The sequence below is a fragment of the Oryctolagus cuniculus genome, chromosome 8, assembly GCF_051225735.1.
Source record: "Oryctolagus cuniculus isolate XC-2025 breed Fujian yellow rabbit chromosome 8, ASM5122573v1, whole genome shotgun sequence".
NCBI classification, from domain to species: Eukaryota; Metazoa; Chordata; class Mammalia; order Lagomorpha; family Leporidae; genus Oryctolagus; species Oryctolagus cuniculus.
The window spans coordinates 6088204-6113559 of NC_142874.1; the positions used below are offsets into that span (position 1 = coordinate 6088204).

The following is a 25356-nucleotide window of genomic DNA, read 5'->3' on the forward strand; positions in this document are numbered from 1 at the left end:
GAGAAAGGACCACTTGTCTCTTGCGGGTAGATGGGTTTGTCTGTGGAAAAAATCCTGAACAATCACACAACATTAAGTGAGGGAAAGGACCATCCATACACACAGGTCGGTAGTAGAGCCATTGTTGTTGGAGTAGAGGCTGTGATTACAAAGGAATGAGGCCCCAAGTGGGCTAGACAGGGTCTACAACAAAGGACAGAGTCATTAGTAGAGGACCTAAGAAAGGTGCTGTCTAAGGCATCAAGAAGTTCTCTGATTGAGAGGCAAATAGAACCTGACAGAAGGGGTCTGATAATAATCTGGTGGGCTTTAAGGCCTTGTCAGTTAGGAGGCCCAGACCTATCTGTCTTGTCACATGGGGTACATCCTAAGGGAGGTGTGAACCTCCTTGGGGAAGGCACCCTGTTGACTTCCATTACCCAGCTGGCCTGGGAGGAGAGCTGGCCAGGTAAAGGCAGGTGGCATCTCTAACAGGAAATTTACAGTTCTGCCTGCAGTGTTGCTGACCCTGCTTGGCCGTCCCCGCAGCAGCAGTGGTCACTTTGGAAGGTGGGCTGAGTGAAAGGCTTTGTAGCTTATGCCAGCAAGATTGAAGCTACTATCTTAATGATATTGAGCTTTGTCAGCCATGAACATGGCATATCTCTTCATTTAAATCTTCTAGAATTTCCCCTCGCAAGGTTAAGGTCAGGTGTATCTTCTATTAAATTTATTCCAAGTATTTTATGTTTTCATGATAAATAATAGATTTTACTACTTCAGTCGATGAAACTCTGAAACAGAGGTTAAGCAGTATTTCCAGTATTACTTACTGGTAAAATAAGGAACAGCTTTCTATCTACAAAACAAAGTATGGCTCATGAGGAAAGTCCTTACTTCACTCACATGAGTTAATTTAGTATTGTATTACTTGGTGTTTTTGTAAGTAATTATATAGCCAGATCATATCTCGAAAGCTGTTTATATAGAACACTCGGGGAAGAAAGTGAACTGTTTATTGTGGAAGGCCCTTAGTTACATTATTACAGTGGAAATTACAGAAGACTGAAGATGACGGAAAAGTATTATGCAGCTTTATACTCAGTCTACAGCTCTAGTTGCTGGGATTTAATGCTATTTTTATACACCCTTAAAGATACTCGATTGTCATTGTTGATTATTTTATTTTTTCAAGTTTTTTTTTTTAAACATTTATTTATTTATTTGAAACTCAGAGTTACGGGGTGGGGGGGTCCTCCATCCGCTGGCCCACTCCCCAATTGGCTGTAGCAGCTGGAGCTGCGCAAATCCGAAGCCAGGAGCCATGAGCTTCTTCCTGGTCTCCCTGCAGGTGTAGGAGCCCAAGGACCTGGGCCATTCCCCACTGCTTTCCCAGGCCATAACAGAGAGCTGGATTGGAAGTGGAGCAACCAGGTCTCAAACAGGTGCCCATATGGGATGCCAGCACTTCAGGCCAGGGCATTAACCTACTGAGCCACAGAGCCGGCCCCTTTTTTCAAGTTTTATAGCAATTTTTAAAGATTTATTTATTTATTTGAAAGAGGGAGGGAGGGAGGGTGGGAAAGAGAGAGAGAGATCTTCCATCTACTGGTTCACTCCGCAAATGGCTGCAATGACTGGAGCTGGGCCAATCTGAAGCCAGGAGCCAGGAGCTTCTTCTGGGTTTCCCACGTGGGTACAGGGGCCCAAGGACTTGGGCCATCTTCTACTGCTTTCCCAGGCCACAGCAGAGAGCTGGATCGGAAGTGGAGCAGCCTGGGCTCTAACTGGCGCCCCTATGGGATGCGGGTGTTGCAGGCGGCGGCTTTGTCCACTAAGCCACAACACTGGCCCCTGATTATTTGATTTTTGAGATCAATTCAGGTCCTTACTGAAGACCAGTCTGGAATCATCATTATTAATTCATGTACTGTTTTTTTAAAAATAAATTACATAGATCTGTTAGGTTGTTTCTTAATAATGTGATAGTTTATTTTGCTTCTTTCAATGAATTTGTTTAAAGTAGTCCGTTTATAAGTAAGCTTCCGTGTCTGTTCAACGCACGCGTGGCTAGCTTTGCACACTGAAGTGGTGAGCGTTTCACAAGAAATTTTAGATGAGGCACGTGTCTACGTGCGGGAGGCAGAAGCTGTCATGGGCCATAACTTTGACGCAGACCCATCAGCTGCCATCTGTATGTAAAGCACTGTGATCAGCAGAGACCTGTCTGTGCCTCTGTGTGGACTGCGTGCAGCAGATCAGCTTAGCTGAGCTGTTCTCCAACCGCTCAGTCACGAGGACACAGACACCACCAGTGCAGCCGTCACGCACCCCTGTCCTTCGCTGGTGTAGGTTGTGGCAAGAGGGAAAGTCTGCTTCCTCTTCACCCCAGACCAGCTGAGGTAAGCGCCTCCTTCCTTCTCTTGGAGGGAAATGCAAGGGCAAACTCTGCCCGCACGGTTTTGATTTAAATCTATGCTAGCTTTTTCCATGATAAGCCCTCCAGCCAGGTATGCAGTCCAGCATCCCCTTTAGTGGAGAGCAGCTAGGTCACAACACAGCCTGCGCACTTCTGCATAACTGCCAGCACATTGAAGCACGTGACCTTGAAGACTCACAGGAGGGCAGACCTTGCAGGCTTCCCTCCTTGCCCTTGACTGACACGAGATGAGATAATGCATTAGTAGAAATTGATAAAGAGAGTCTGTGAGGCAGCCACTGAGGTCATGGTGCTGGTATGCGGAAGGAGTGCCCATGCAACATGCGTAACACATAACTGCGGCCAGGAGAGGTGGGCGGGTCACCAAAGCAGGAAATTGGCCGGCAGAAGGAATGCTGGCTTCTCTGCACAAGCCACAGCCGCATGGACTCACTGGGAGCAAACACGCGGGGAGATGGGGAGCGCCCAGCGCTGCAGAGCCAGGAGCTCCTGTAGGAGGTGGCAGCACTACTGCCGTTACTGGTGCTGCACAGATATTGAAGACAGTGCAGGTTAGATTTTTGTTTTAAAGGAATTTAAGTGTCCGTCACAAATATCAGATGTTTTGTGCTTCTCGTGTAGTTACAACAGACTTCTGCGGGGGGGACATGCGGCTGTGAGGCCTTCACTTGTAATCTTGTGTTCTATTTTTATAAGCAAGTCTATGCGGAAGACAAACCTCCATGAATATGTGCAGGTGATGATTGATAGAATATGCCTAAAATGAGCCTTGGAAAAAAACCTGAGAGACGCTTAAACGTGCGTTTAGTTTTCCATATACTTCTGGAATATGAGTCAGTTCAAGTTCATGCTTTGGTTTGTAATTTATACAGGTACCTGCGTTTACATATGTACTTGATGTGTGCGTTACTGGCTTTTAAGTAGCTGTTTCTTTTTGGCGAAGAGAGATGAAACTGATGAATAATTGAGGCCTATTTGAAAAGTTTAAATGTATTTTTATGGCAAATCTTTACAATCTCCTTTGTTTTCCTCTTCTATTGAAAATGTATTCCCATCTATTTCGCTAATTTTTAAGAATGGAATTGATGGCATCAGCCGTTACTTGTTCATTGTTTTTCCCCTCAGCTTAATTGCTGCTGTGCTATCTAAAGCTGTTATGTGCATTTGTTGGTACATCCTAAACAAATAAATCGATTTTAGTTGAGGAGCAGACCATCTAGTCAGTTAAGTTAGGTTTTTTTCAAGGAAGAAGTAAGACTTAGTGAGTGCCTGTCACTGTCTAGAAATGAAGGTGCGAAACATCGAGATTGGAGTGGTACACTGTTCATCATGTTGTAAGTCAGGGTTTGCCCCAGTATAATCTGCCTCTCCTGCACATTCCAGTCCTGAGAGAGTGCATCCCACTGAGAAGTTCTGACGCACACAAGAATGTGGAGGCCCACACAGAGGGCAAGACCAGGGACGCTGACGGAAGAGGCGTCCCTGCTGGCCACTGCCTTCCGTGGAAAACACACTAGCAGAAGGTGCCCTTGGCTCCACTTGGTTGGGGCAGATGTGGTCACTGAAACTCGGGGCCCGTGGGCCCTACGAAAGCCAGGGCACCCCGTGCAGTGCTTCATTATCTGTGGGCATTTACGGGGACTAGGTAAGACAGCTCTCAGACGTTCGTGCTTTCTGGTCGACAGTCTTCAATGTGAAGGGCAGTTTGGCTGATTGCTAGGATTTTTTATGTAACGTGGCAAGCATATTAGTAATTTTTTTTGTCTATGTATTTTTTGATAGTACAGAGATATGGCATTTGTACTTGTGAAAATAGTTAGCTTATTTTATTTTAATATTAAAAGCTGAATTAATTGGTGATTGTTAATTTTTAAGTTGGTCTTTAAAAAACTTGAGCAAGAACTTCATTTAATGGGAATGAAAATCCGGGTGGTCATACTGTTTTTGGAGCAACCATTCCTCAGTCATGCTGAGGGAGTGCATTTTTTTTTTTTTTTTTTTAGCAATCACTTTTTATGGGCTTTTTATTTTTTTGATAGGGCAGACAACCATTAGATTGACCAAAAGTGAACCTACCCTGCACTTAGTTGTCATCTTGTGGTTCTTTAATATGAGATTATAAGGACATTTGAAAATTACGTTGAGATTGAATAGTTGAAAGCTAAGCTGTACAATGTACTTATACAGAAGGGTTTAAAATAGATCACAATGATTAAATTTTCAGACTGTGTAGAGCCAGGAGACTTTCAGCATTCTTAAAACATATATAACTGTACTCTCCAGCACTCCCCCACCCCCACAACTTCCATTCCTCATCTGGCTTTCTAACCTCTTGTCAAAGGCTAGACTCAACTCTAGCATGGGCTGGCTATTAAAAATTACTGAATTCAAAATTATTAGAGATTCAGGCCAAGTCTCACTGATAACTTTTGCCTATATCTGTCTTGGCTTTTGAAAGATGGCTATTCGTATATGTGTACGGTAATATTTCAGTTTTAAATACATATGCAATACATACACAAGATAATAAAAGACTGAATGACTTTTAAAAGATTTTAATTCTACATTAAAAAAAAGTTAAGAATCTTAAAAAACTGAGCAGTCTAGCAGTCTTAAGTATCTGTGTGTATACATGGTACCATGTGTGGCATTTTGGAGATGCAGATTCCCTAATAGTTGAAGTCCTGGCAGCAGCTAGCTGAAGAGACTTGGTCTTGATAGATTTGACATTCAAATCTTTGGTTATTCGGGGTAACCCTAAAGCTCTGGATGGTCATTTGTAATTCTGCTGAATTTGAATTGCTGTCTGAATTGCAAATGCTGATCAGTCTTTTTCCATTCAACTAGCTAGTGAGTGATCCCAGCCATTGAGACATCACCTCTTAATGAAACTCACTTATCCACTTTGTTGTTGAGTTACAGCTGTTTGTGTAGTCATCCTCCTAAGAATATAAATTGCTTAAACCCAGTGTTTTGTAAGATCTTTATTATAGAGTTTATATTGCTAATATTGATCCTATATTGTATGTCCAGTGAACATTGGGTAGAGGAACTGCTAACAAATTAATAACACATAGACTTAAACCCAGGTACTCTGATAGGCGAGTGTCCCAAGTGGTCTTTCTCTCTTTCTTTTTTAAATATTTATTTGAAAGGCAGAGTTACAGAGAGGCAGAGACAGAGAGAGAGGGAGAGAGGGAGAGAGGGAGAGAAGGAGAGAGGGTGAGAGGGTGAGAGGGAGAGAAGGAGAGGGAGAGAGGGAGTGAGGGAGAGAGGGAGAGAGGGAGAGAAGGAGAGGGAGAGAGGGAGAGAAGGAGAGGGAGAGAGGGAGAGAGGGAGAGGGAGAGAGAGGGGGAGAGGGAGAGGGAGAGGTAGGTCTTCCATCCGCTGGTTCACTCCCCAGATGGCTGTAATGGCTGGAGCTGGGCCAATCTGAAGCCAGGAGCCAGGAGCTTTTTCTGGGTCTCCCATGTTGGTGCAGGGACCCAAGGACTTAGGCCATTTTCCACTGCTTTCCCAGGCCATTAGCAGAGAGCTGTGTTGGAAGTGGAGCAGCCAGGGCTTGAACCACCGCCTATATAGGATGCTGGCACTTAAATATGGGACTATGGATGAAGAAAAATGAGATTAGCTCTGGATGAATGAAAAATGTAGGTATAATTGACTCTTCAGAACTGTGATTTAAAATATTTGTTTACCTTCTCCCTTTTTACCCACAACCTCCATCACATCTTTGCTAAATTATCAAAGAAAAGAGGTCTGTTTCCTGTTTATCAGTGGCATAGTTAGTTATCAAACTAGCTCTCTTTGTCCTTAAGGTTTGTCTTTGGCTTTTAATCTAGGATTAGAATTGCTGGTAATTCTATATCTAGCTTTTTGAGGAAATGCTAAATGGTTTTCTATGATGGTATACCATTTTATATACCCATCAGCAGTTTACAAGGCTTCAACGTTTCTCCTTTTAAATTATAGCCATCCTAATATCTCATTTACATCTAGGCTCAGGTGTGAAATCATATCTTACTGGGATTTTGATACGTTTTTCCGCAATAACTAAAGCTGTTCATCAAATTTTCATGTGCTTTTTAGCTATTTGTGTATCTTTGTTGGAGAAATGACTATTTAAGTTCTTTGCCATTTTTAAATTGGATTCACTTTTTGTTGTTCAGTGTAGGAATTTGGCATATATTTTTGATAGTAAGTCCTTTTCAGACATGTGATTCACAAATATTTTCTCCTGTTCTGTAGATGGCTTCTTTTCTTTCTTTCTTTTTTTTTTATCTTTTTCTTTTTCTTTTTCTTTTTTTTTTTTTTTGACAGGCAGAGTGGACAGTGAGAGAGAGAGACAGAGAGAAAGGCCTTCCTTTGCTGTTGGTTCACCCTCCAATGGCCACTGCGTCCGGCGCGCTGCGGCCGGCACACCACGCTGATCCCATGGCAGGAGCCAGGTGCTTCTCCTGGTCTCCCATGGGGTGCAGGGCCCAAGCACTTGGGCCATCCTCCACTGCACTCCCTGGCCACAGCAGAGAGCCGGCCTGGAAGAGGGGCAACCGGGACAGAATCCGGCACCCCAACCGGGACTAGAACCCGGTGTGCCGGCGCCGCAAGGTGGAGGATTACCCTAGTGAGCTGCGGCGTCGGCCTGTAGGTGGTTTCTTAATAATGTCTTTTGATGCACAGAAGTCCATGCATTTGGTGAAGCCTGACTGATCATTTTTCCTCTGCTGCTGCTCATGCTTTTACTGAGAGTCCAGTGTTAAGGTGGGCACCGTGCTGCGGCAGATGAAGCTGCTGCTTGGGGTCCCAGTATCACTTATCACTTATCAGCTGCTGTTTCGAGTTGTAGCTTCTCTGGTCCTGATCCATCTTCCTGCAAGGCATCCTGGGAGGCAGCAGATAGTTACCTGAGTGCTTGGTTCCTGCCTCTGATGTGGGGACCGACAAGTCCCCAGGCTTCTGCTTTGGCCTGGCCTCGCCTTAGCTGTTGCAGGTGCAGGCATTTGAAGAGTGAACCAGTAGATGGGAGACCCCCGCCCCCAACCTCCAGCTTTCATTGTCTTTCAAATAAATAAACAAACTTACAAAAATATTAAAGAGAATGCGTTGCCAAATCCATTTACTCATTCTTCTATGAACTTCAGAGTTTATGTTCTGATATTTAAGATGTTGATCGGCCTGTGCCGCGGCTCACTAGGCTAATCCTCCACCTGCGGCACTGGCACCCCGGGTTCTAGTCCCGGTCGGGGTGCCAGATTCTGTCCCGGTTGCTCCTCCTCCAGGCCAGCTCTCTGCCTGGTTCCTGACTTCAGATCGGTGCAGCACGCTGGCCATAGCAGCAATTTGGGGAGTGAACCAACAGTAGAGAGACCTTTCTCTCTGTCTCTCTCTCTCACTGTCTAACTCTGCCTGTCCAAAAAAAAAAAAAAAAAAAAAAAAAAAGAAAAGATGCTGATCCATTTTGAATTTATATTTTGTAAAGGGTATGAGGTGTGGGTTCAGCGTCATTCATTATCATGTGGAGTCCTCCACTGATCAAAGCTGACACCCTCGTTAGAATCGGTTGGCTGTAGAAGGTGATTTTCTTTCTGCTGAGCCTCATTTTTTTCTGTTGGTTTACCTGCCTGTCCTCAGCCGTAGCTTTTAGGTTACTGCAGCTTTGTCGTAAGTTTTGAAGTTGGGGAAATGTGACTCCTCTGACTTCTTCTTCTCAAGGTGGTCTGGCTTTAGGGTGCCTTGGCATTCCAGGTGAGTATGGGGACCAGTTCGTTACTTCTGTCAAAAGGCTGCTGAGATTTTGTTACGGAGTAACTCTGCAGGTGTCTTTATGCAGTCTGTTTTAAGGTTCTATAATAAGAAAGAATGCTGCTTGTGATAGGACGAATGGTCCTTTCTGACAGTGGCAGTATGGAACAGAAAATGGTCACTCAACCTTGGAACAATCCTTCCTTGTTTGATATCTCTTAAAATCCTCAAGGGTGATAGACGTTTTTTAAATCATCCAAGTTTTTCTTTAATTGTATCATTTCTAAACTTTCGTAAGTCATTATTTTGGAAACTGAAGTGATATTAACTAACTTTCAGTTGCTGTTACTAAGACTGCATTAAATGTTCATTAAGTACCCCTGGTCTTTCAGATGCTCTTGGTTTTATTGTGGGAAACATGTAGCGAGATTCTATCATAGACTCAAACTATTTCCTATAAGAATCTGAGTAATGTTAAAAAAAAAAAACTCCAAGCTTTTAAAAGTTTATTTTTATTTACTTGAAATGGAAAGAGAGCAAGAGCAAGAAAGAGCTTTCCTTTGCTGGTTTACTGCACAAATGCGCACAGCACCTGGGACTCCTGTGTGATGGCCAGTGCTAAGTGCTTGAGCCATCATCTGGTGCCTCTCAGCATGTGTCTTAGCAAGAAGCAGAAGCGGAAGCTCAGAGCCTGGACTCAAACCCAGCGCTCATCAGCACTGTCTAACCACTGCTGCAGGTGCCCACCGCGGATTTTGGTTTATTGATTCCTTTCTGGCATGTCCATCATTTTAAGTTTTGTCTTTATCATTTGGTTTACTGAGTAAGTGACTTTCTGTGCTGAGGCCTCCAAAACTTCTAGTTTTCATTTCTCACTTTTAACTAAAAGATGAGGACCCATTGTTAGATGTCATTAAACATTTGCATTTGATCACTTTTTGTGATGAAATTTTTTTGTACACATTGAATCCTCTGCTTTGCCACACCCATAAAACTTTGTTTTTACTAGTTTTGTTTGTGCTTTAGTATCTAAAAATGTGCCATTTGCAAACCTGCAAATTTTGCTCTACTTCTTTCTACTAAGTCATCCTAAAATATTTCAAAGATTTAATCTATGGGGAGCTTTGTCTCCTTTGTGTCTCCATCTGGCTGCCTGGTTTTCTTTACTCTCTATGCATATTTTGAAAAAAACTGAAGTTTTTAAACAGTGCATTTGTATAGAGCTTGGTCAAAGATTTTGGAATATTGGTGTATTAATCCATTTTCTGTAACTTAAGGCTGAATACTTTATAATGGTAAGAAGTTTGTTTAGCTCAGAATTTGGGAGCCTGAAATTCCAAGATCAAGCAGCCACATCAGTTTGGCCTCTGGTGAGGGCCTGTGGCTGTAGACATCATGGTGGTAGTTGTATCTGTAAGGCATCCAAAGGTGAGACAGGAAGCCAGAGAGCAGGCAGGGGCCAGTTTTTCTCTTTTACAACAACCATCTCACAAGAATTATCCAGGTTCTCATAAGAACTACATTAATGTCCTTTAAAAAAAAAAAAGATTTATTTATTTATTTGGGCTACACAGAGAGAGAAGAGAGAGAGCGAGGGCGCGAGCAAGCGAGAGGTCTTTTACCTGCTGGTTCACTCCCCAGTTGGCTGCAATGGCCAGAGCTGTGCTGATCTAAAGCCAGGAGCCAGGAGCTTCTTGGAGTTCTTCCACATGGGTGCAGGGGCCCAAGGACTTGGGCCATCTTCTGCTGCTTTCCCAGGCCAGCAGAGAGCTGGATCGGAAGTGGAGCAGCTGGGACTCAAACTGGTGCCCTTATGGGATGCCAGCACTTCAGGCGGTGGCTTTACCCACTTGGCCACAGGGCCTGCCCCAATTAATGCCTTCTGAGGCCACTGTTCGCAATGATCTAACACCTTGTGTGAAGCCCGTCTCTTGCCAACATCATCACAACGAGGACCATGTTTCCAACACATGAACTATCTCCCACCCATAGCATTTTGTCATTAATTATGTGTTTTCACTTTGGCGTGTGTGTCTGTTGTTTCAAAGAATCAGTTAGGCAAGAGCCCAATGTGTTTTGTGGACTTAATGAGTTTCTGGCTCATGCTTTTTGCTGCTTTGACTAGTGGGTTTATAAGCTAAGGATAAGTCACCTCTGCAAGAGCCCAGAGGCCTGGTCGTTGGTCAGGCCTGGCACGGGCACGTAGGACCTACAGTGTGGCTCTTTCCTCTGGGTTCCAGGCTGTGTTTGAAAACATAGCTTTTCGGACAAATGAAGTAATTGATTCTGCCTTGCTGCCTTTGTGAGTCGTTTGTGGCTGCAGAGTTTTGTCCAGTTCCGGTGCAGCTCACTTTCCAGTGTGCTCATGGAAAGGTTTCTCATAGCATAGCACGTTTTAGGGAATGTAAGCTCTTTATACCCAAAGTGATAGTGCTAATGCAATTGGAGGTGTGACTTCTTAGCCATAAATTTCTGTTGAACTAGTGACTAATTGTTAAGAGGATTTACAGACTAAATTCTGTGTTGGGAGTCGATAAAAATAGCTAGGCATAAAATAAATGACTACCAATAGTTTTTATATGTGAACATTAACTTATATATGTGAACATTAACATCTTTTTGTTACTAAAATTTGTGAAAATTTCAATCCTAGCGTGTTTCAGGTTTTTCTCAAGTATTTTATAACTCCTGTTGTATGTGTCTCATTTATGGTTTTGTTTTATTACATATAGTATGCTTAAAAAGAATAACCATTTGTTCATTATGTTTTTTTAAAACTTACTCAGGTCTGCCACAATGAAATAGGATCAGATTTAGAATCTCACAGTCATGGATTTTTAGATTTTAATGTTATTTAGAGATAAATCTTAAACATAAAATGTATTTTCACCTACTCATCTAACAGGGTTAAATAGATAATGATAGTTTGAAAGCTGCATGCATTTTACGAACAATTAGTGGTATATCTTTAAATTATAAGATTCTTTGGGGAAAAAGCTAAATTGCAGCCACAGATTCAGAAAAAAATTTCTGTGTGTATTGAAGAATTAGGGAATTTTAGTTGCAAACTAAAAAAAAAGATTTAAAAATTTGAATCATTTTACATACACAAGAAACAAGGTGACTAAGAAGATACTTTTATATATTTTATTTAGCAACATGTTTTCTCCTTTAGCAAAGTCCTCATATGTATATGTTTACCTATCTGTGCATGCATTCTGTTCTTGATTGAATTAAAATGGATTTTTTTTTTGGTGGGGAAGAACTTACGTGATGACCTAATCTGATAGCCTTAATGTAAGTGTTCAGTGTGGTTTGCCAGAGATCACAAATGATGAGGAGACAAATGCTGACTGTCCTGTTCTCTTTGTTTTCCATGACTTTTTTCATCATTGTTTGATGCTTTGTGCATGAATGTTGTGTATCATTGTGAAATAAATAGGGTTATGAAAGAAACAAGAATTTCCATAGGAATCACTCAAAATGCCTAGTTAACTTGGGAGAAAAGATTGCTCAGTATATCACATTTCTTTCCCTGAGAGCTAAGTTTGCTAGAAAAGAGTACTTAAAATGTTAGTGTCGACTGGAGGAAAAGGCGAATTTTTCGAGTAGTGAATGAGAAAGGGATGAGATTGATGGAGCAAATTGGGCTGACCCAGCTTCCCAGGGATTCCCTGTCCTTGACCCTAGTTTTCATGTGTCTAGGCCAGAAAGAATCATTGTCCTCCAGTGTTGGGTAGAAGGCTGCCACTCATACAGCAGAGGGACAGTTTTCAGGAGTGGCTTTCTTTCTTTCTTTTTTAATATGCATATCCTCTTAAGTCACTTCACAGTTAAGGAAAAACAGTCTTAATGAGCATCTTTTACTTAAAGAATTTAGAGTACAGTACAAAAAGTAGATACACCTTGTAGGTGAAAGAAATGTTTAAAGTGAGCAAATTCAGTTATAGAAGAGAATTATATGCCTTTTGTACTTTTTTGGATATTAAAAATTACTCATTTTATTAAAGAGAGAGAGATCTTCCACCTGCTGGTCCCCCAGATGCCTGCAACAGCTAGGGCTGCGGCTGAAGGCAGGAGCCGGGGACACAGTCTGGGTCTCCCTGTAGACAGCAGGGGCCACAGTACTTGAGCTTCCAGCTGCTGTCTACCAGGGTGCACACGGGCAGGCAGCTTGCTCTGAAGTGCTGTAGCCAGGACTCAAACCAGGCATTCTGATGTGGGATGCAGGTGCCCCCAGTGCCTCCTTAGAGCCACAACCCCCTCTCCTGAATGGGCTTTTAGTTTGCCCCTGAGACATTTCCCACCCAGCTTGGGGTTTTCTAGAAGCGTCACCTAACAGAATGATGGAAACCACAGCACAGCACACATTCATGCTAAATGTTCATGTTGCGCTCCCATTCTTAATTTGAAAGCACATTATGTTGTTCTGCAAAAAGAGAAAACTGAAACTGAAGCATTTGACTCCTCGGTGGTCATTCTCTGTAAATAGCAACTACGGGTACTTCTCTCTCCTCCGCGTGTGCTTCTTGTAATTGTCTGTAGTTCTCAGTTACCTGGAGGGTTGGCTTCACTTCACAGTCCGTATTCCTGCCGATCCCTGAGGTTGTCCTCACTGCCTGCTTCCTGTTCTTCCTTTGCAGTTTCGGCAAACGTTCTGCAGGGAGCTTTAGGCGTGGCTGCGAGTGCATTGTCTTAGAGCCTTCTGAAATGATTGTGGTAAGAATATTTCTCTGAGGACTGTTTGTTTTCCTAGCGCTTTCTAGGGAGTAAAGACATTTTCACAAGCTACTTGTCGTAAGGTATTGTACTCTTCCTAACATTAGGATAGGTATCTCATAACTTTTTATTGTGAATTTGAATCACAATCATACTATTATAATTACTTACAGGATTCAGTTAAAGGTTAAAGGAGGCAGACACCTAAAGGTTTGTTTTTAACTTTGTCATTCAATTTATGTTAACCACATTTAATTGAAATATGGAGAAAATTTTGAATCCTAGGTCTTTGTTGATTAGAATGAATGAGTTACTTAAATGAATCACAATGATATGTATTCAAGGACCTGTTAATGCCAAGGTTCCTATTTCCTTTAAGTAATTGAAAGAAAATTAGGGGACTACTATACTGATTAAACACTCTATTGACATCTCTGTATCTCTCTTTTAAGTGACACTGTGTATTTGAAAATATATTGACAGATTACATATCAAACATACTATTAAAATAGATATTAACAACTTAATTAATCTCACTGAAGCTCCAAAGAACAAAACCCCGTCTTCCTTAATTTATAAAAATTATTTAAGATAGGGTAATATGCTTTTTTTAAAAAAACATCAGTAACAAAATGAGGTGGGAGGGGGCTCCCAGTGCAGACATTTAATTGATATTGATATTCTTATTGTCCCCAGCCAGCACCCTGTCTGGCAGGGAGGAGCTTGTAAAGCATAACCAATAGAAATTAAGATGGAGGCTTTTCAATTTTTTTTTTCATTTTATTTGAAAGGCAGAAAGACAGAGACAAACACAGAGAGATCTGCCATCTGCTGGTTCACCCCTCAGATTCCTGGTACAGCCAGGGATGGGCCTGATGAGACTCCATCCGGGCTCTCACCTAGGTAGCAGGGACCCAAATACTTGGAGCCATCACTGCAGCCTCCCAGGGTGTAAGTCAACAGGAAGCGACATAGGAAGCAGAGCTGGGACTTGAAACATACCCTGTGATACAGAACGCAGGCATCCCCGCAGGGGCTTGACTGCTGGGCAAATACCTGCCCCTACTGGAATTTTTTTTATCAACACTTAACTTAAGTATTTCGTTACAACTCTAGGTCTGTTTTCAGAAAAGCCTTAGGGTTTTTCCATATGATGTAAGAGAGAGATCCCATCAGAGATGAGAAGTTCCTTGTCAAAACTGTTGCGAACTTTTGGTAAAATTTCAAGAAATGTACTCTTAGGTGAGAAAATGCATTGGTGGTGAGTCAAGATTTAGGACTGGGAAAAGCGTAGGCAGATGCGTAAGACTTTGTAAAGCATCGTAAACATTTCCTTGAGATTTTTTGTCCTGTTAATGCCATTTTTTAAATTTCTCTGAAGAATTTTAAAAAACTTCCTTGAGTATTTAGTTATTTTTTTGATTTTATTTGAGGGAGAGGCCGATGGACCTTATTGCCAATAAGACTATTTAGTTTGCCTGTCTTCGAACAGACTTGCATGTGAACATGCCTCTGATGTGAGCAGTCATATTTTCAACATATAACTCTGATGAAGAACAACCTAGTACCACTTTTGTTCTCTGTCGATCCACTCTTCAGAGTTCCTGAAGTGTGGACTGATTTTTGTACAACATTCTAAAAAAATAAAAGCTGAAGCCACAGAGAGCAAGCAGGAAGAGAAACGCTTAGGTAATCCAGCCAAGCCATTCTGCTGGCAATCCAGTTTGAGCCTTCTGGGATTTGGGTTTTTTTGAGATGTATTCATACATGTCAGATATTTTTGTGCTTTGGTTAAGACAATACAGAAGTTGCTTTCATTATGTGCAGTGATGTATCCTGTGAGATCTTTCGCTAATAAGCCAGTACAAAGACTACCGAAAATATCCTTCTCTTTGAAGCTGCAGGACATTCAAGAGTTACCCATAATGTCCTAAATGGAACAGAAAAATGCCTCTTCATAAATTAAAAGTTACTCAAAAGCATTTAGCTCCAGGGAAGCTCAAACACACTTGAGGTTTGTCTAGTTTGTCTACAAAAGTCTTTGCAAAATGAGTAGATATGAGCTATCCGTACGTTTCTTTCCATGTCTCATATGACTGTGGTATGAGAGCCTGAGGAAATGAAGTTGTTCCGGGCTTCCTTTCAGGTGGACTATATGGATGAAAATGAAGAGTACTTTCAACGACAAGCTTCCCACAGACAGTCTCGGAGGCGATTTAGGAAAATCAACCAGAAAGGGGAAAGGCAAACGATCATCGACACCGTGGATCCTTATCCTGTGGGCAAACCCCCTTTGCCGAGGGGCTACCACACGGTAAGTTTTCTGAGTAGAATTTTTATTTCACCTACTTTTTTGTTTCAAGTTTTGTGGAAAGACCTTTGGCTTTCCTATTTTTGGTTAATGATCCTTTTCTATGATAGCTAGCCATACTGTTCAAAGAGTAGATTCTGCACGAAGCACAGAATACCGCACTTGCATAAGATGTCACGAGACATTGTCTAGCTCATTGGTGACTTAGAATGTTCTTGGAAGCTCGGCTTTGTGATCCGTGTAATGCACTTGTATTTGATGTCTTTTACGTCATCTTTCCTGGATCTAAAATTTTAGCTAACTCCTGTGCGTTTCACCTCTTTGTCCATATGACTGGTATCATATCTATTTGTAATTTAAAAAGTAGACATGCAAAAAATAGATATTGTTTCTCATACAGTTGTGAGAATACTATCTGAAATTTAAAAAAGATTCAGTGAAAAGAGAGAATAATTTGAAATGATGCTCTTTAAATTATCAATTTGAAGATATCCTGAAATATTTCTAATAGGTTCATTCAGTTTTCCTCTTAAATGCAGTAATCCACGTGATTGTCATTTATCTAATAAATAATTTGATAAATAAGCTACTTTTTATGTTTGAGAAAGCCATGACCGGATAATGAGTGCTTTGTGTAAGACCTCAATAGAGTGACTTTAGAGCCTTGTTTTTTCTGACTGCTTGGTTCAAAGTAACTTGAATTCTTGAACATGTCATAGTAAGGTGAAAGAATTTATGCATATAGCACTGTTAAAGGGGCAATCATTATACATAAAATCAATTTAAAAAAAAAAGTAGGTAATAGATGACTGTTTTACATTTCTCAGTTTTTCTTGCTTGCCTTTTCTTTCTGCAAATTAGTATCAATGGCAAATGCATGGGAGAATGTTTATAGACTTAAATGTTTTTACTCAGTTTTTAGTTACTTTAAATAATATATTTTATCCCCACACTTCAAATATTCCATTTCTGAGAACTCTTTGTATTTACATATTTAATGTGGTTTTGACCACCAGCAACCCGCCTACTCCTCTCACTACCCATGCACTATTTTAATTTAGCATGAATTTCATAGTTGAATCATTTCATTGAGCTCATGTGGAAGGGTTGCTTTTTGCTCATCACAAAGACAGCTTTGTCTGTCTGTTGGAGAGACTTGGTATTTAAAAAAAAAAGAAACAACTCATGAAAGGTTTTTTGTTAGCAGTGTCCATGAGGAAGGTAATATTTTTAGTGTTGATGCAGACTCATGGAGAAAGGAAATACATATTAGAAATAGTGGTGCATATTAGGAGTGTAACCTTGATTATAATATTCTAGCCCAGTAGGGATAGTATTAGTATTCTTTCTGCTTTGCTTTTCCAAATTAGTTTCTGAACTAAGAAGGCAGGAGTGTGAATTTCTTAAAATGTAGCATCAGGTTGATTGTTTAATTCATAGTCAGATGAAGGGCTTCCAGGAAGTTCATGGAGAATGTAATTGAAAGGATTGAGTTTATTTTGGTGTAGAAAGTTTTGAAATTCACGCATATAAGGGTCTTTAAAAGGCTCATGGGAAATGTGGATTATGAGAAAGCCATGCATGCAGTTCACAATTTTTGGCACCAAAATGAACTCACCTTTGCAGTCTACTTTCTGTGGACTTTTTGCTATACCCTGGTACTTGTCACACTTAAGTTAGAGTGTCATTTCATAACTTTCTTTCTCCCATCCCTAACTTTCTCACTTTTACGGAACTTTTCAATTCAAGTTTTCTACATGATTCCTCTTTCTTGCTCTGGTTGAAAAAAAAAAAAGTGTAAATTTTATTCTTATAGTTTTGGGTTTTTAAGAATGTCTTAGCTAGCCAATAGGCACTTTTAGGGAAAAATTCAACTGGGATAAAAAAATTTAACTTGATTACTAATGGATCATATACTAGATTACTAATATATGACATGTTATTAATTTTACTAAATGTATTGAGATTGGCAGCAACATGGTCATAATTAAAAGTACTGGATCATTTTTTGTGTGCCAGGAGTGTTTTAATTATATTTATTATTTTGCCTAAATGTGTAATTGCAATATAGGAAAATAGCAAAATTATTCATCTTCATTAGATTTAAGCCATATTTGCCTATTGTTAATGGAAATATTCCAATTAGAAAGAAATTGGCTAACTGAGTGGAACTATGAATAAAAACATTTAAAGGAATTGCATGAGTATACTTCATGGGTGATTTTAAATGACTGCAAGTGCATTTCAAGTGCATGGCTAAAGAACATTGAGAACATTATGCACACAGCCAATTCTATGTGGTCATTCGTAACCTAATTTAACATTATCTTCATTTTGGCAGATATAATATAGCATGTCTGATAATGTTCATCTTTTCCTTTCCTCCTTTATGGCACTCATTTCATTTTGGCTCAAAGGAATGCACTAAATCTCAGGTATTGTAATCTGTGTGTGGTCTCCTACACTAACCCAAGTTTACTTGTGAATTTGCATTGTAACTAATGAGTTTATAATTTTGATGTGTTTTGCTTGGTCTTGTACTTTTGTATTTTGTCCTGACTGAGTAAAAGCTTTTAAGATGTTGAGACTATCGGTGATGTGTGTGGTGGCATAGGCTGCTTTATTTATTCAGAGCTAGGAGTGGATTGTCCACCTTCTTTGAAGAAATACAAGTGTAACCTACTTGTTTTTAAGATTGAATGGGTCACTGTTCTGTACTAACCTGCTTTGCAGATGAAGACACAGTGAGGTTTTATTGCTTTTTGTGTGAAAGCTTATAGGAAATTCATTAGAAATTTACATTTAAATGCCACAGATGAAAACTTTCCAGAAATCCAATGTGAAAGCATTTGGGGAGGGTGCTGTTAAAATTTTAAACAGATAGAAAAGGGATTTCGTCAAAAAAGGAAATGAGAGTTTTAAGTCTCTTGTATTTTCTTATTTGCACTTTATTTTTAACCAGATTTCATGTTTTTATTCCATTCTACATTTTAATCAAGAGGCCTATTATAACATCCTTGCTCACTTCTTTCATTCTAATAAGTGACCAGTTGGTAAATTTCATTATTAATCTTTTGAAATTGTGCATCAAATTGGGGATTGTTACTGAGGAATCTGGAGTTAAGGAAGAGAAATTCTTTGATGTCTGGAAACCAATTGGTTAAGTAACTAGGAGCGTTTTATGGTTTTTGTTTTATAATTATAGATTTTTAAAAGTGTGAATGATTTAATTCATGTCATACAGAGTCTACCATGATTATCTTTGGCTATTATCGTAAGCTTTCCTAAAAGCATGATCTATTTTTAATTTTTCAGATTAAAATGTTATATGCAAGAGAATACATATTGACATGCCACAGGGGCATGGCTGCTGTATTATTTTTAGACACATTGGTAATTCTTAAATGATGTGATGAATCTAAAAACTTTAACTAATTTTTAAAGTTTATAATTTTACAATTTATAGATTGCATTACAATCTTGATTACATCAGTGTTTTGAAATTTTATATGGGAAGAATATACTTTGAAATATATAAACTTAATATTTTAAAAGAGAAATAATTACATAATTGATCGCTCTCTTTTTGCATGGAGAATTGCCCATCTAATTCTCATTTAGAACTTGGTATTGAATTTGAAATGTGCACTGGGCTATGTATAAACGTTATCTACACTTTGGAAAACTAGGTATGTTGTTGTGGTTTAAAACAGATCATAATGATTTTCTTCAAAAACATGAATGCCAATGTAGTCCATGTATAGTTTTCAGTCATTTTTCTTCAAGACGAGCATGTGGAGTGTGCAGAAAGAACAAACATTTTGAAATGCAGTGAGAAGGGAAGGTTGGAGATTGCTTTTATTATCATTTTCTTACATGTTGAAGGATTAAGGTTGTGATTAAGACTGCCAGAGGAAAGAGATGCGGCCCTAAGTCTTCAGTGTTAGAGCGAGTGGTAGGAGTTCAGGTCCAGACAGGCTGCGAGGTCTGGAGTCAGCTGGGATGCTGGATAGGCAGCAGTGTACGTTTTCTGCAGGTTCACAGTACAGTATGACAAGGAAAGCTTTGTTTATCTGTAATTTCGGACCGTCTTTGCATACGCGGTAATTTCTAGCAGTTTGCATGGGAAGGGACATCTGAGTTCCACAGTAAAAGTGGAGAGGAGAGGTTGCAGGGACAGGAGGGGAGAGTGGCACATCTTAACCTTTACCTGATGAAGTGACATGGGAAGCGAGTGCAAACCTCTTCTGGCATCTTTTATTTTAATGGGAAAACAACTCTTCCCTCTTCCTGGTGTGGAAAGAGCGAAAATTGTACAGAGATAACAGAGTGAAGACTGACAAAACTTATCTTATGGAGGTTATGTGGGCCAACTTTCCAACCTTCCAGCCTACCTGCAAAATTAAAAAAGCTGTCTTATGCTTTGAAGTTCATATTGACTCTCCACCCCTAACCCTACTTGCCAAAAAAGATAAGACTCTACTTCATACAAATTTGAAATGGGAAGGGTTGAATACACTCATTAAAGTTCAAGTAGTGCAGAATTTTTGAAATAACAACACTTGGTCATATAAAAAGATACCTCACATGCATTTTATGTATGTATTTATTTAATTTATTTGAAAGGCAGCATTATAGAGAGAAAGGGAGGGAGAGACAGAGGAGGTGTTCTTCCATCTGCTGGTTGACTCCCCAAATGGCTGCAACAGCCAGGGCTGGGCCAGGCCGAAGTCAGGAGCCAGGAGCTTCTTCTGGGTCTCTTACATGGGTGGCAGGGGCCCAAGGACTTGGCCTATCCTCTGCTGCTTTCCCAGGTACTTCGGCTGGGAGCTGGATTCGAAGTAGAGCAGCCAGGACTCAAACCATCCACTGCCCATATGGGATTCCGGCACTGCAAAAGGTGGCTTAACCCACTACGACATAGCACCATCCCCTCTTGCATGTATTTTATTAGTAACCCTTTTGCTTTTTCTACAGTGTAAAAATATATTTCAGAGTACCATTGAATAGCTACGTATTGGGTTTTTCAGTTGATTAGATCTGAGGTTCTTGGTGGAGCTATACAAAAATAATAGAAAATACTACATAAAAATAATCCCAGTTGGATAAAATATCATATAAGATTATAAAATTTTTTAATTTTAATCATCAGTGTCTATAAAATGTGATGTTGATTTAATAAGACCAGTTCTTGTATGAGGCTTTTGAAAACCAGTCCCGGCTGGCGCCGCGGCTCACTAGGCTAATCCTCCGCCTAGCAGCGCCGGCACACCGGGTTCTAGTCCCGGTCGGGGCGCCGGATTCTGTCCCGGTTGCCCCTCTTCCAGGCCAGCTCTCTGCTGTGGCCAGGGAGTGCAGTGGAGGATGGCCCAGGTGCTTGGGCCCTGCACCCCATGGGAGACCAGGAAAAGCTCCTGGCTCCTGCCATCGGATCAGCGCGGTGCGCTGGCTGCAGCGCGCTGGCCGCGGCAGCCATTGGAGGGTGAACCAACGGCAAAGGAAGACCTTTCTCTCTGTCTCTCTCTCTCACTATCCACTCTGCCTGTCAAAAAAACAAACAAACAAACAAAAAAAAAAAAACAGTCCCATTTTTAAAAATTAGGTTAACCTTCATAATGATATAAGACAGGTCCTATTTCTTATGATAGATATATAAGATAAAACTGTTCCTAGGATATATCTTATGTCTCTGAAGTAGCTTGTCTCTCCCCCTCCCCTCCTCCCCAAGACAGACTTGATTCTGGTTGGTTTCTTCTTCAGTTAAGAATTTCTTGGTAGGTTTGGTTAGTTTCAAAAATTGCTTTTGAAACAGATGAAAAAATTACAGTATTTAATCTGTGTGATTATGCACATTAATTTGACATTAAAGTTATTGGCTGGAATTCAGTGGAGATAGGCAACATTTTCCCTCATGCCATGCCTTTGCTTGGCCACTTAGTGTTTTCTGTAATTTTTGAGTCTGGTCTCATTAATTTAATTCCATATTTGCCTCTTAACAGTAAGAGGATGTTTTGAGTAATATATCAGTTACTTGTATATTTGGTAAATTTTCTAGAATATTAATGACTTCATATTTTACTTTCAGTTCATATCATATCCTGTCTATATCAATTCTTATAATATTTTTAAAGTCTTTTATGCAAATGAGAAATTATTGAAATACAGGGAAAGTGCCTTGGTTATTTTAATGTGTTGATTCTTTTCCAATCTAAAGTCAGCAATAGACTTTAGCTTAATAGAACCTAAGTCTTTGTTTTCACTAGTGTCACTAGTATCTCTCTGAATTCGAATAGGATAGTTTCAGAGAATATAAATATTTTATTTCTTGTATCATAAAGAGATTAGCTCAATATTTTCAATCATTTAGCAATTTTTTTTTTTTTTGGACAGGTAGAGTGGACAGTGAGAGAGAGAGACAGAGAGAGAAAGGTCTTCCTTTGCCGTTGGTTCACCCTCCAATGGCCGCCTCGGCCGGTGCGCTGCGGCCGGCGCACCGCGCTGATCCGAAGGCAGGAGCCAGGTACTTATCCTGGTCTCCCGTGGGGTGCAGGGCCCAAGCACTTGGGCCATCCTCCACTGCACTCCCTGGCCACAGCAGAGAGCTGACCTGTGCCCCGACCTGGACTAGAACCCGGTGTGCCGGCGCTGCAAGGCGGAGGATTAGCCTAGTGAGCCGGGGCGCCAGCCAGCAATTTTTTTTTTTTTTTAAGATATATTTATTTGAAAGGCAGAGTTACATAGAGGCAGAGAGAGAAAGAGAAGTCTTCCATCTGCCAGTTCAATCCCCAAATGGCCGCAATGGCCAGAGCCGAGCCAATCCAAAGCCTGGAAACAGGAGCTTCTTCAGGGTCTTCCATGCGAGTGCAAGGGCCCAAGGACGCGGGCCATCTTCCACTGCTTTCCCAGGCCATAGCATACAGCTGGATTGGAAATGGAGCAGCCTGGGCTTGAACTGGCACCCAAATGGGATGCCAGCATGGCAGATGGCAGCTTTACTCGCCATGCCACAGTGCTAGCCCCAGCAAATATTTTTTGAGTGTCCAGAAAGTTTTAGATTTGTGCCATATTTTAGGAATATAAAGATCTGTAAGGCAGGCAGAATCTTGGTGTCATGACCTTATAGCCCTCACAGAGGGTCTGTCCCCACCCCCCGCATATATAAATAGACAGACAGCTACCATGTAGGGAGGTACAGGTACTGTGGCGATGTATACACAAAGCGCCCTAAGAATCAGAGAGGGCTTCCTGAATGATGTATTGGCTCAAAGAAAAATAATGTGTGCCCAAAGCACCTGTTTTTTCAAAGAGGAGAGTAACATGCTTGGAATATGTGGAAGTCATGTTGAAAGGTGAACTGTTTCATTAGGGCTGTAACTAACACCAGGGAGCTGAAGCCAGGATGAGACATGCTGGGATCCACATTTAGATAAACTGATCTGGCTTCCAGATGGAGTAGATTTTGGAGGTGGGGTTGACAAAATGGGACTTTAAAACCTTGTTTACAAATGACAGTGGTGACTGGAACTTGGTAATTGGGGCAAGAATTAAGGGTGGGAAGATTTAAATGATATTCAGGGGTAAGAAAAGTAAAAATAATTATGTTTCAAAAGAAAATCTTAATTTCCTCTAATTCCTTGATTTCTTATTTACATTGTGGGCAGTACTTCCGGTGACAGTAGCATAATACTTAAGTGGTAGTTTGAGGTAGATTAATTTGAAGTAGTTAATTCTTTAATCAAGAATGCCCAATAGAAATATGAAAACTGAATTAGGTAGCAACGAATGGAAAAGGATGTGTGGAGAGTGTGTTGGAGAAGGAAACACACAAAAAAGCCCCACGCGTTTTGCCTATGCCGTTTATCGTGTGCATGCTTGGTGCTTTGTATACTTGCATCCGTCTTCTGAGAGAGGTGTCAGAAGGATTCTTTGCTCTTCCTGCTCATTATAACAATAGGTGGACGTAACCATACCCTGCCATATGTGCGGCAGTTTCTGCAAAATGCAGCCTGCGAAAGCTGCTGCAGTGGTCTCAGCCTCCTAGCTTTGGGGGGACCGTGTTTCTTTCTTGCAGTGCTAATCAGGTGTCTACGTTGATTTAATTTATCTGCATTAGGAAATTACACCACAGAGCATGTATAGAAGTTGAAATGCAGATCAGAACATGATTTGAAACATGAAATGATCTCTCTCACGCTATTAACAGCATGCATTGCAAATTCATGCCAGGCAGTTGAGAATAGTGTGCAGTGTGCTGTTTACCCAAGTTCAGCTTCTGTTGGAGGATGTCTATTTTTATATATTACATCATCCCTGCTACAGAACTCCGGGATCCACTGGGATTTACTGTTCTTTCAGTGCATTTTGAAAGAAAGCTTGTATTGATGTCATAATTGGACCCATCTTTTGGTTGCACTTGGAAATTGAAAGCAATAAGAGTGTTGTGTAGCGCTAGTCATGCAATATTTCAAGCGATTTATTTGTCAAAAAGATCACTGCCACTTTGTCCTCTTTTTCATTGTGAACACTGGCAGCTCTCTGTGCCTGTACATGTTTTAAATATACTTGGCTAAAATTTAGCTTTTACTCACAACAGCAAAGATCCTTTTCATCTCTCCCTGTTTCATTTCTTATCATGTGATTTCTTCTTCCTCTTTTCCCCCCCCTTTTTGGTAATGAGATTTTCTGGAGCTACATGCTGTTTTGAAAATGTCTGTTTTCTTTGGAGAAATCCGCTTTGATATTCAGAGCTGTTTCCTACTGGTGCTTGATCATTTTACAATTAAGCTATCAGTTGTAAGGTACCTGGTTTCACTACTAGAAAGTTTGTATGATTAGAAATGTTCTCCTTTGGTTTTGAATCCAGTTTTAAAGCATCATTAACTTGGATTGCTTCTCTGTTAGCTAGAACGTAGTGTTGGCCTCCAAACAAAACTCTAGCATTATAGAATGTACACGTTAGGTTGCAAGTCATTGGTCAAAGGAATATATTTGTAAAAGGTAGTATTATATGTTTTTAAACAATTTAAAAGTACCTCCTAAAAGCTATGCATATTTATGCATATAAAATTTTCCTCTTTTCTCTCCAAAAAAATAATCATTATCCAAAGTTTTTTTTTTTTTTTAAATTTAAACTGATCAGGAGAAAACTTCCACTGTTTTTAAAAATGACATATTTAATGAGATACAATTTACATTTCATAAAATTCACCTACTTAAAGTGTATAATTATATGGTTTTTCATTTTTTTGGGTATAAAAGCCTCTCTCTGTAACATTAAATTTTCTTAACCATTTTTTGTCATGTATATATCTGGGTGATGTTAAGTATTTGTCAGTAGTAGCCTTTTGATAGACTTGTTCATATCCATTTCACAGACATACCTAGAATTCTCTTTTTAATAATTAAAATTATATATGGACTAAAAATAACTTTAAAATATATTGGAAAAATTAATTGTAGAATTTATTGGAAAAAGCCTCACACTAAAGAATTGCTTGTCTTAGAGCAATTCCTTGTGGGCTCAGTACGGGACCAGACAGCCTTTTTTTTTTTTTTTTTTTTTTTTCTTAAATTTTCCTCTCCTTCAAGTAGCAACCAGGTGTTAGTTGGCTGTACGTAGTGTGGAATTTGGAATAGCTAGCCTGGAAAAAAAATGATATGGAAGTAGAGGGGGCAGCCACATCAGTAATACGGTTTTACTGATTTGGATTAATAATAGCATAGTTGAGACGGGAGAGATTTGAGGGTGAAAAGGAAAGTATTCACATTGTCTTGGTTATTAAACTCAGTTGCCTGTGGTGACAGCCGTGATAATCACTTGTGGTTTCGGTACAGTTTGGGAGTATTAGACAACCGAGGGTCAGGTATTGTGGGTTAAGCTCGGGATCCTCACATCGTGTACTGGAGTGCCTGGGGTCGAGTCCTGCCTCTGCTTCAGATCTGTCTTCCTGCTGATGTGCCTGGGAGGTAGCAGATGATGGCCCAAGTCCTTGGGCCCCTGCTACCTCCGTGGGAGACCTGGAGTTCTCGGTTCCTGGCTTTGGCCTGGTCCAGCCCTGGCTGTTGTGGGCACTTTCTCTCTGTTTCTCCCCTCTGTCACTCTTTCATTCTTGTCTTTCAAATAAATATGAATAAGTAAAAGCTAAAAAAGAAATTGAGACAGAAA

The 25356-nt window shown here is 40.4% G+C and overlaps 1 protein-coding gene across 8 annotated transcripts in view; it reads left to right on the top strand.

The window, feature by feature from the left end:
• RAPGEF2 (Rap guanine nucleotide exchange factor 2) overlaps positions 1-25356 on the top strand; it is a 274024-nt gene that overhangs the window by 133792 nt on the left and 114876 nt on the right. For 3 of the 8 annotated variants that reach the window (XM_008273491.5, XM_051831661.3, XM_089301876.1), the window contains 3 exons: positions 12805-12880; positions 15027-15194; positions 17609-17626. In XM_008273491.5, coding sequence (XP_008271713.2) covers positions 12805-12880; positions 15027-15194; positions 17609-17626 — 262 coding nt within the window. Of the gene's footprint in view, positions 1-2628; positions 2971-12804; positions 12881-15026; positions 15195-17608; positions 17627-25356 lie in introns of those variants that run through there. The other 5 variants (XM_008273492.5, XM_089301875.1, XM_089301877.1 and 2 more) reach the window with 3 other exon arrangements.